Raw genomic sequence first — 11,691 nt, 5'->3', positions numbered from 1 at the left:
AATAGCATAATTCTTAATTAATATACTAAACCATCCCTTTCCTTAATTCATTTATAGGAAAAAAACCAACAAACAGAAGCAATGGCGTGAAATTCTTGTTGCCGAATAGGCCGCCAATACACTCATAAAACCTCTCTTTCTTATTCTCTTGTTGATAGCAGTCCTAGACTTTAACTTTGAAGTGCCAAGCTTCCTTTTTCTTTAATCCCTGTGACTCCAAGCACCATGCCAGGTCTCTCTCTCTCTCTCTCTCTCTCTCTCTCTCGCGCACGCGCGCTCTTTCTCTGTGTTATATTAACTTATTTTGAGTAAGGCTGATAAAAAAAAAAAAGGAACAACTTTTGAGGATATCTAATTTCAATGATTCTAAGGGAATATAGAGTTGGGTTTCATTTTTTCTAACCTTTATGGCTTTATGTTTCTGGGGTATCGTTGAATCAACATCTAATGCTCCGTTGGTTGCTGAGAAAAATGTGTGAAGAAAAGAAAATGGAAGTTTGAATCTTAGGTACCCAAGAAAATCATAAAGTCCTGTATCTCGTAAAGGTTTTTCCATCTTGTTCTCGGAGATGAGGCTTAAAATGTATATACTCCTCTGTTTTCTCTGGAATCTAATTGATTTTAAGCGTTGTTATGCACAATTGATTCATCTCAAACTCCTTGGACTTTTTCTAGAAATATAAATAAAGATAAAACCTTGATGGATGGTTATACAGTCTTACATATTTTTAAATTGAGCGGTGCATGTAAACTTATCAAACACGTAGTTAATCGCAAATTAGCATCGATACACTTTTAGTTTTTGTGTTTTTTTTTTTTTTTCAGTTAATAGATAGCAATGTTTGTGTGTGTTTTCTATCCTATTAAATTAAGGAATACAAGGTTATTCCATCTCCACTTATCAGAAAAAGGAGTACTGGGTTTTTCACATGTCTTTTACCCCCTGGACAACACTGGTTTTGCATCTTGTCAATGATACAAGGATGATCACAAAGAGGGCTACAAAGTGAAAGTGCAAGTTTTTACTAGATTATTTGGAACCATAGCGTTGTCTATTTTCCATCTCTTATTAACGCCTTTTGGAGACTAGATATGTGCGTGTTCTCAGATTTAGTATTGAAGAAAGCTTCTCTGCTTTCCTTTGGAGTTATTTATTCTGGCTAAGCCATCAATTTACTCTAGGCTATCTTTTAGCATCACTACTCTGGGTAGTCAATCTGATGGATGCTTGCATGTGGCAAGTGCAACTTATAAAGAAGACATCTTTTATCTTTGGTATTGCAAAAGGAAAAAAAAATTATATGCCAATCTTTGCCAATTGTAATATTTGTTTAATGTTTTCTAAAGAATATTGGAAGAACAGATGTACTAGGATTTTCTAGTATTGGGGCATCTCGTATGTTACATTGTTTCTCCACTTTCTGAATTGCATATTGCCACACAGGTGCTCGTACTAGACCTTGATACTGTTATTTTGCATATCAAACAGTTTGGGTGAATAGCAATTGCCATATACGGTAGTTCTAGACTTCTAGTTATGTACCTGGTATATCAGAAAAAACTCAAGTTGTATAGAAAGAGTCTGTAAATAAATTTTGCTAGACTTGATTTTCTGTTTTAGTATTGATCTCTTTAAATAAGCTTATATACCTTTCCAAGTTTTAAATATATACAGTGGATCGATGAAACCCATCTGTTTTATGAGGATACTAAACCTGTTTGGACGCTTGATATCCAATTACAGATATTCAAGGACCCTCAATCGAAGATGGAACCTTCACTAATCAGCTAGCTTTGAAAAAACTCAACCGGTGGCAATGGTGGTTTTTGGTAGCACTAAATATTTTCTTCCTCGTTGTTGGCCAATCTGCCGCTGTTCTTCTTGGGAGATTTTATTATGACCAGGGTGGAAATAGTAAATGGATGGCTACTCTTGTGCAAACTGCTGCCTTCCCAGTCCTTTTAATCCCACTCGTTCTTATTCCTTCTCAGGAGCCTTCAAGTTTTTCAGCCTCCCCACCCTCTATTAAGATTCTTGTCTTGGTCTACTTCTCTCTTGGAGTGCTCATAGCTGGTGACAACATGTTGTATTCTGTTGGACTCTTGTACCTCTCTGCCTCTACTTATTCCCTCATATGTGCAACCCAACTAGCCTTTAATGCGGTTTTCTCATACTTCATCAACTCTCAGAAGTTTACTGCTCTAATTCTTAACTCTGTGGTTCTCCTCTCATTATCTGCTGCCCTGATCGGAGTCAATGATGACTCTGAAGGACCATCAGGAGTTTCCAAGGGGAAATATATCATTGGCTTCCTTTGTACCCTTGCAGCCTCTGCACTCTACTCTCTTTTGCTTTCCCTAATGCAGCTTTCCTTCCAAAAGGTTCTTAAAAGGGAAACCTTTTCTATAGTCTTGGAACTGCAAATCTATACATCACTTGTTGCCACCTGTGTTTCAGTTGTGGGCCTTTTCGCAAGTGGGGAATGGAAGAGTTTGCATGGGGAAATGGAGGGTTTTGGTGCAGGAAGAGTTTCTTATGTAATGGTGTTGGCTTGGACTGCAGTGGCTTGGCAAATTTGTTCTGTTGGTGTTGTGGGCTTGATATTTGTGGTGTCGTCTCTCTTCTCCAACGTAATCAGTACCGTCTCTTTGGCTGTTACTCCTATCGCTGCTGTGATAGTTTTCCATGACAAAATGAACGGCGTCAAGGTAATTGCCATGGTTTTGGCTCTTTGGGGTTTTGCATCATATATTTACCAAAATTATCTTGATGATTCTAAGGCAAGGACAACGCGCAATGGTGTTGGAGAATCTTATAACGATTCTTAATGTTGATGAGTTTGGAACTTGATGGAAACAGAACATCATGGGTGATCTTTGAGTAAGTGTCCTCCTTTGCTGCAACTGGTTTATTTGCTTTACAGCCGTTCTTCCGAGTTAGGAAAATTATCCAGTGACTGGTGATTTGATTTAATTTGATAGAAGTGTCATAATCTGTTGCAAATAATTTAGTCCATCTAATAAGTTGATCAAGTTATTTAGGGTGGTCTGATAGACTACAGAAGATTGTTCATAAATGTATTTTCCCCTAATTAGAGAATGTGAAGACAGTTTGAAAATGAAATTTGAAAGAAGGAAATGAAACTTTCAAGGATATGGTGTGTTTGGTAGCTTTTTTTCTCTTTTCTATTATTTATAGAAATCTCACTTTCTCATTTAGGATCTTGGCCAAGAACTGAAGTACATAGTATTATGACTTCTTTCACTGTTTTTTTTCCCCACTGTGACATCCAAGATTCAGGTGGTAATGGGTAAAACAATATATGAATCCCATAAGAAATTAACTTAAAATTTAATAATTTGGGTTTGGTATTTTTAGGTTCGGAACAAAACAGATCAACTCAATCAGACACGATTAATAAATGAGTAAATTGAATGTCATCCCGCAAAACTTGCTATTAAACCCCTATATAAGAAGTATAAATTAAAATTATTTTTTTTCTTTTACTAATTTAAGCTTAATTAGAACTTGTCAACCCTTGTATTGCAATGTGATATTTTGTTTGGAAAGATTTTAATTATTTTTTGTAAAGATGAACTGTAAAAGCTAGGTTATATCTATTAATTAAGATGTTGGATCTGGATCCATTCTACCATCTTAATCAATCATTAACCGATTGGATTTTTTTTCATGACTAGATTGTATTATTACCTTAATTAGATATCAATTGAGAGGTTAGGACCTAACCCCATCTCTTTCTATTTGTCTGCAAGTGACAAACACACACACACAAAGGTCATTGCCTTGTCCATTTATTAATGACAATTTCAAATTACCTTTTCCAGAATATATATAAATATATATATATACATATATACATATATGTATATATTAATGGTATTATAAGGACTGGGGGACTGCAGAGAGTTATGATTCAAATGAGAGGGTTAAATGCTGCATAATTCAATTTCCCCAACTTGAAAATGTTAGATATTGGAGGGTTTTCAATTACTAATAGCATCCCATCAAATTATCTGAACTTAATAATTTTAAATAAAAAAATAGATATATAAAATAAGTCTTATATTATTTATTAAATACTTAGTAACTTATATATTTTAATTTTTTTTATAAAAATAACAATAAATATTATAAGATTCATATTCTAAATTTTATTTAACTTGAGATTTTTCAAGATTAGTGCTACATGTATTTATAATTCTATGCACAACATTATATGTATTGAGTAAAAGATCCATTTTATCAATTTTTTATTTTTTGATTTATATTTTAAATTTTAAATTTCATAATTTTCAACACATAAATAATTGACACATCAACAATTATTATTATGTGAGTAAAATTTATTTTTCATTTCTCAACGCACGTGAAATTAAGAGACTATGTACATGTTTGAGATTGCGGTAAAAAATATATGTTATAAGTTTTACTATTAAAAAGTTATTTTACTATTTGGTAATCATATGTTTAAAGAACTTTCAAACATGTCATGTTTGTTTGGAAACAAATTAAAAAAATATTTTCTGAGGTAGAAATGATAATTATTTAAATTTTTAAAGATTATGACTATATCTTTGAAAGTTTAAAAATTGTAATTATCTTAAAATTGTATGGATATTTTCATCTATTGACAGTCATTTTAAAATTTAAATTACATTTCGCATTATTTGAAAAAGTATGTTTGAGGAAAAATCGTATTTTTTAGCTTATTTGAGATTAAAGTTGCTTTAATATGTAACATTCAAACAACTTAATTTTTTTATTAAAGAGTTTTTAAGACTATTGAATCACTTTTTAAGACTCCTAACATAAGCCAAACAAGCCCTACACATACCATGGTATATAGAAAAGAAAAATAATTTGGACAAGTCCTGAATAAATAAGTTTTGCACAATCTTTTTGTAAAATAGTAAACCCACTTCAAAAAGTGTTAAAAAACTTATATATTTTTTTTTTGTGAGATTCACATTTTTACAAAAAAAAAACTTGCACGAAAATTATTTATTTGGGACTGCTACTGTGAATCTGTGATACATAAACACGATAAACCCTTCATAAAAAATCGTTTAGATATAACAAACATATATAGCCACGTGTCGAATGGATAACAATTCAAACACCTATATTGATTTTCTTTTATTTAAAGTCGTAGAAATAACGGTTAAAGGACATTGACCGTACCGAGTCCTACTCCCGATTAAATTTGTGGACCCGACTACACAAATTAGATCGGGTCCACTCGTTTGCCCACCGGAGTCACGGAATTGTGACACGTGCACACGCACAAAGACACACAAAGCAACGCAACATTAACACCAGCATCAGAGACACGGACCCAGCATTCAATTTAAGGACGTGCGAGTTGGGAAAGGAGAGTAAAAAGATTAATTAACGAGAAATTCACACCGCATATATTACTATTTTTTAAAATAATTAAGCGACTCTTATACGTTCCATAACAATAAATATAATTTCTCTAATATTAATTACATAGAAATGTGATATAAGATTTTTTAATAATATTTTCTTAAATTAACATGAATTTTTTTTATATTGATAAGTTAGAGTTGTAATTTAGATTTATGAAATAAAATAAAGTCTATTTAAAAAAAAAAAACATGGGCATCCGTGTTGGGTACACACAACTCTGTAGACACCGAAAAGCATAGGATGCCACCTCATTCTTAACTGTACAGGTGGACCCCACCACCTCCACTATTTCAATTTTCAATCCCGTGGCCCACCACTCATCTACTTCAAAGTAGTTAATATTACCATTAACTGAGGGGGGAAAGGAGCATCACCCACCATGCTCCCAACAACCACCCAATAAAATCTCCAATCGAGGAATCAAAAGGATAGAAAAGTAATTTCAGCTAAAAAACTCGAACTCTGAATTACGTATTTACACAAAATAAATCAATAATTTGGATTTGTGATATTCCTTGTATAATGAGAACGCACGGAGCTTTTTTCTTTTTTTTAAAACACGCACGCTTAAACTATTTCCAAACGGAAATCTAAAGGAATAGGGGCAAAACCGTACTTTTGAGGACATCACATCAGCGCGAAGTCGATGTCAACGGTCAAGGAAATCAATGGTTGTAGCCGACTTTCCCCAAATCCGCAAGCTTCCTCGATCGGCTTTTGCAAAACGACGCCGCCGTTTTGAGATGAGGCTTCCCCGGCACCCTAGTATCGCCGGAGACCGTTATATCCGGTGGCAAGCTCTTCTGGTTCCAGTGCCGGTTGGGGCTCGCCCTCACCAGCGGGCTCAAGCAAAACGCTATTCCGGACGGGTTCCGGCTTTGTCCCTGCCGAGTCCGCCGTACCGCGAACGCCGGTGAACGCCACGCCTCCGAGGAGTAGCCACTCGATGGTACCGGTTGATCGCCATCTTCGTCGGAATCCGTCGTTCTCACTGGCGACATTCCTCGATTAGCTCTCCGGCCAGGTCTTCTGTCTACGTTGGCGGTGGATTCGTCGACAACGAACAGCCGCGATTGCTTTCTCCGGTTTCCGGCGAAGATTGTGGTGAACCAAGAGGGAGAAGAAGATGATGTCGACGATGAAGGCCCGCAAGATTCCTTAGACGAAATTCTGGGATCGGGCTCCAATTTCTCGGATCTGGACCCGAACAACTTGGACAATAGGAAGAACCTGCTGTTCTTCTTCCTATAAGATCCGGTGGTACTGGTGAAGGTAGATGAGGCGTAGGTAGGACCCACCTGGGGAGTGCTGTAGAAGCGACGATCATGTCGGTCGTGGTGCTGGTGTTGCCCTGTGGCGTCGTCCGACTTACGGCGGGAGACGTAGGGAGAGACGGAACGAGGAAAAACAAGCGGAGGCGGAGGCAAATTGGCGTCAGATATCCGGGTACCTACAGATACGTCAGCGGGACGATATTGAGTCCGGGAGAGCTGCTGGTGTTGGGACAGGACCTGAGCCTGGGCCTGCGCGGCGATGAGGACTAAGAGTCGGTCGCTGAGACAAGAAGCACAGACGCCAACGGTGCTGCTAAGGTCGGAGGTATGCTTCTTACACCTCATTTACTCTCGCTCACACTTGCACACACATATAGGAGTAACTAATTCGTGCCCAGTAGAGACAAAATGAGCGGAGAGATCTCACAGAGAGCTTTGCGTTCTTGAGTTCTTGTTCCTGCTTGGCCCCCCGAGGGAGACGAGGGAGAGAGAGAGAGAGCAGAGACTCTTTGTTCAGGAAAGTGAGAGTGCTTGTGGGCGTTGAGGGAACGCGATGAGCATTTTGTAGCCTTAATGAAAGATGAGAGAGGGAGCCATAAATAATGGAGAGAAAATTGAGAAAGAATCGCCGGCTGCTTTTAAAGTATCATCGGGTAGCAGTTTACGTTACGGAAAGGCAAGGCAGTCTTCGAAAATGAAAACAACTTAGAAAGAACCACATCTGAATCTCTGATCTCATTTACGCGGAAGCTGAGAGTGATTTGTGTTTTTAAAGAAACGTTTGAATTCGAAGATGATTTGAAATGATTTGAGATGAATTATAAATAATAATGAGATTAATTATGAATAATAATAAGATTTGTGAATTAAAATTATTAAATAGTAATAAATAGTTAATAAGATGAGTTAAAATGAATTTTGAATTTAAACGTCTCCTTAAATATTTTAATTGTAAAAATAATTTATAAAAATTAATTTAATATATCTATAAAATTATATTTTATAAATTTATTTTTATAAAAATCTGTTTATTTATGACTTTTTCTCTTTTTATTTAAAAAGAGACAAACTACTGCTGTTGACTTTAGTTATGAACCTTAACTTTTAAGTAGATTTTTAATGATCTTGCCTGGTTTTACATTTTTTTAACTGTCATCTTCAACATGTTTCACCTTTCTCTACCTGAAAAAGACTGCTAACAGTTATGACCTAGCAGTTATCATTACCCTATATGCATGTATAGCTGTCCACGCGTCGATTACAATTATAATCCAAATCAATAGTGTCAATTCTTTATTGTTACTTTCATAATCTACGCGCACTTATGTTTACAATTTGAAGACAACATTAATTTTAATAATCAGAATTTCGTTTTTTTCTCAACTATGATTGAGTAATTGATAAAGACCAGTTTTATACATATAATATTTTTTTGTATAAAAATAAATTCATTTTAAAAGATAATTTTTAAGTAAGATACTGGTGAAGAAAATGTAAGCTGTGAATGCACTACAATTCAATGTCTTGAAATATTTTTTAAAAAAATTATAATTTTTTTTTAAAATTATCTATTAGTAAAAGCGATAAGATAATAGAAAATTCAACTTAAGCTTTTTGGCAAGCCTGAATACTACATTGGCTATAAAGGACAACCTTTATGAGCATCATTAAAACTAGGTTGTTTGGTCAAATATAATGGCAACGAGGGCCAAGTCTGCCCATTGTGAACCACCGATTCTTAGTGGTATTTTTAAGTCCTTTTTATTAACTATAATTGCACATTTTCTGCCACCATGTTGTCCTGCTTCCATAGTGCACGTATGGGGAAGTTGTAGCTTGGTCCCATGTCTCTAATCTTTGGGTAACCGTGTGAAATCTCACATATCACCTGCATATAGCATTGCATGATATAGTGCAAATTCAATGCGTTAGATGTAAATGCAACCAGGTATGTCCTCCCTCCTCTCAAATGCAAAATAATAATAATAATAATAATAATAATAAGATTGATTTTTTCTCCTAGATGAATTAGTATTAAACAAATTATTATGCAAATGGACAGTTGGGTTTGGGCTTATATATCTAACTATTTGATAATAATTAATCTCTTGAAAGTTTTATTTCCATTAGTAATTTATTTATTAAGTTATAAAACTTAAGTGGGTCAAGAAAAAAAACTCCTATCCACACATGCCTCTCTTTATTCATGCCAAGTTGTTTGCTGAATGGTCGGGTTGGCGCATTTAATAGCATAAGCAATCAAAAGGAAAAATAAAAAAAAATAAAAAGAACTTGAACATAAACTTATATATATATATATACACACTAACAGTGGTTCAACGTGCTAGGCACATTTGTCCTGTTGGAAGAAAAAAAAAAGTTTTACCAAAATATATATAAAAACACTTTGTAAAAGCAGATAAAATAAATATAATCAGGAGGTTCGAAATAATGGCAAGTAGCCAAACAAATTACTTAAGATACCTGCAAGGATAAGCCCACAATAGTTATAAAAAAAGTTACGGCTACATAGAACAAAAAAATTATTTTCATAATGTCATACATCTTGAAAAAAAAAAAAAAAAAAAAAAAAAATCTTGTATGCCTGATAAAGTCAGCCCCTTTGTCTCCACCTATATATGCAATTGAGAAATCATAAAGACAATTGTCATGAACAAGCATAAGAACCAATTGAGAATGACTATTTACCTTATTGTGTCTTATTTCTTCCATTTTTGAACAAATAATAACGTAAAAATAATGTGTGATGAAAAAATCAAATCACCACAGCCATATATCATCTCCCCCAGGGAATTGCACATCAATTCAGATCATATGAGCAAGCTGGTGATGATTATATAATTACAGAAGCGTTGAGAGAGAAAAAAAAAATAGCAGACTACTATAAATAACAATCCAGGAGCCTATCATAAAAACCCTTTTGACTAACCAAAACTTTTCTCTACTTTAAAACATTAATAATAAAACATTTGATTTCTAGAAAGGGATTCCCTTTGAACAAAAAAAAAAAAAAAAAAAAAGCTAGAGTTCAATATTTTAGCATTTAGGGCATTTCTATTTCTTTCTCTTAGCATTCCCATAACTAAAGGACCAAATTCAAAGCCATAAGAAGAAGGGGAAAAAAAAAAAAGAACCTCAAAGGGAAACTTTTTTGGAAGGAAAATAATAATGTGAAACATACGATCCTTAACATTATCTAATACAGTATCATTTGTGTATACGCAGCAGGATCTGACCCGAAAACTATAGCACACAAAAAGTAAAATCCTAAACCTTTCATCTCATCTTGTTAATATATCGGGAAACTAATGCACGTCTCAATATACATAAAAAAATGTGCAAAGAAATTAGAGTGTTCGAAAAATATAACAAAACTTTCACGATGTGTTTGGCTGCCAACAAAAAGTCAAAGAAGTTTTGAATTCAAAATCCACATCTCTCGTCATCTAAAATCCCAGCAAAATGACAACGTAACATTCAAAGTACCAAACCTTCATTCCTTTTCCATTATCTTCGCTTTCTCTAAAAGCACATAGAGATCGACAAAGATCACTAATTTCATATACTATACCAAGATTATATATGAAAAATAAGAGAATAAGAAATAAGCAAAAAATACAAAACTAAAGAAAATCCATGCGTTCATACCTTAACCAGTGGGTAACCGAGGAAGAAAGTCCAACCAAATGCAACAACAACAAAAACTTCGAACCAGTGTTTTGAGCAAAAATAAATGAGAGATTATTGCTTCATTTCCGATTTGGAAAACTCATTTTTTTGGTTTAGTTGTAGTCTTGTAGACTTTCTTCCTCCTCGTGCTTTCTAGGTTTTATGGGTTCTTGCAAAAATCAGAGAGAGAAAAATATTTTGCTGGATTATTTGGTGCGTCACATTAATGATTAGGCATAGCCTATAAGTATTTGGTTCAAACTACAACAATTTTTTTATTTTTTACTATATTCCTACATTGAGTAAGCTATTCTTCTTAGATAGTTATTCAAAACGATGGATTTTGAATAAGAATAATTCTTCTCATCAGTCACTATTTACCCTCACACCCCCACACCTTATGAAGAAAAAAAAAGATATGAGGTGTGGGGTGTGAGGGTGAATAGTGACTGATGTATAACAAATCCATTTGAATAATAATTTAAGATGAGTGTTACAGTCAAAAAGAAATTATACAAAAATAGTCCTGCAAACTGATGTGAATTCATGTAATCCGTTATATCTATTTTACAATAAAAGTAACTTTACAATTTGATGTATCATATCAGTTTGTAAGATTAACTTTGCATAATTCCTTTGTAGTTATAGTATTTCCCATACTTTAATATTTTAACAAAACCTCAATTAAAACTACCCTTGCAAATGGAACCTCAATCAATTTTCAAACTTTAATTTTCTAGACAAAAAAGGATAACGGGAAAATAATATGAGTAATGCTAGGTACAAGTCTCAAATAAACAAGTTTCGAGTAGGCTCTTTGTAAAAAAGTGAATCCTACTATTTACTTTTCTAAGATGGAGTTTACTTTTTAATAAAGGTTTACGTAGAACTTGTCTATTTAAAATTTGTACTCATTAGTAGTTGATCCCCACAAAGAGACGCAATCATAATAACACGTTACGATCATAGGGTTACCTCAATCGCATTGCGATGATATTAATAAAAAGCATACATTTGCCAACGTATCAAAGTGACATGTAAAACTATCAGAAACATCAAAATTATATCACTGGAAATATTCATGGTGACCCTTACATGATCATTTTATCAAATATTTTGGTCCATTCTTGAGATGACCTTCTTAGGTTAGAAGCATGAAATGACATTTAAAATTGATCAAAATGGAGCCAACAAGCTACTGGCTGGGAATTTCTAATTGTATTGCCCCAATCTAACAAAATTCTGCATTGCACTTTGTACTTTCTATATGTATCT

The 11,691-nt window shown here is 34.1% G+C and overlaps 2 protein-coding genes across 2 annotated transcripts; one reads left to right on the top strand and one right to left on the bottom strand.

The window, feature by feature from the left end:
- The first annotated feature begins 81 nt into the window (after positions 1 to 81).
- LOC108989743 (probable purine permease 11) lies at positions 82 to 3,151 on the top strand. The gene is made up of 2 exons (XM_018963469.2): positions 82 to 232; positions 1,745 to 3,151. Exons 1-2 carry the CDS (start codon positions 226 to 228, stop codon positions 2,827 to 2,829), a joined length of 1,092 nt encoding a protein of 363 aa, XP_018819014.1. The 5' UTR covers positions 82 to 225; the 3' UTR covers positions 2,830 to 3,151.
- Positions 3,152 to 5,910: 2,759 nt separating this feature from the next.
- LOC108989734 lies at positions 5,911 to 7,505 on the bottom strand. The gene has a single exon (XM_018963457.2). The coding sequence runs from the start codon at positions 7,069 to 7,071 to the stop codon at positions 6,118 to 6,120; it is 954 nt and encodes a 317-aa protein (XP_018819002.1). The 5' UTR covers positions 7,072 to 7,505; the 3' UTR covers positions 5,911 to 6,117.
- Positions 7,506 to 11,691: the final 4,186 nt, after the last annotated feature.

This window comes from Juglans regia, chromosome 5 (genome assembly GCF_001411555.2).
Source record: "Juglans regia cultivar Chandler chromosome 5, Walnut 2.0, whole genome shotgun sequence".
Lineage (NCBI taxonomy): Eukaryota > Viridiplantae > Streptophyta > Magnoliopsida > Fagales > Juglandaceae > Juglans > Juglans regia.
This window is presented reverse-complemented; position numbering and strand designations above follow the sequence as displayed.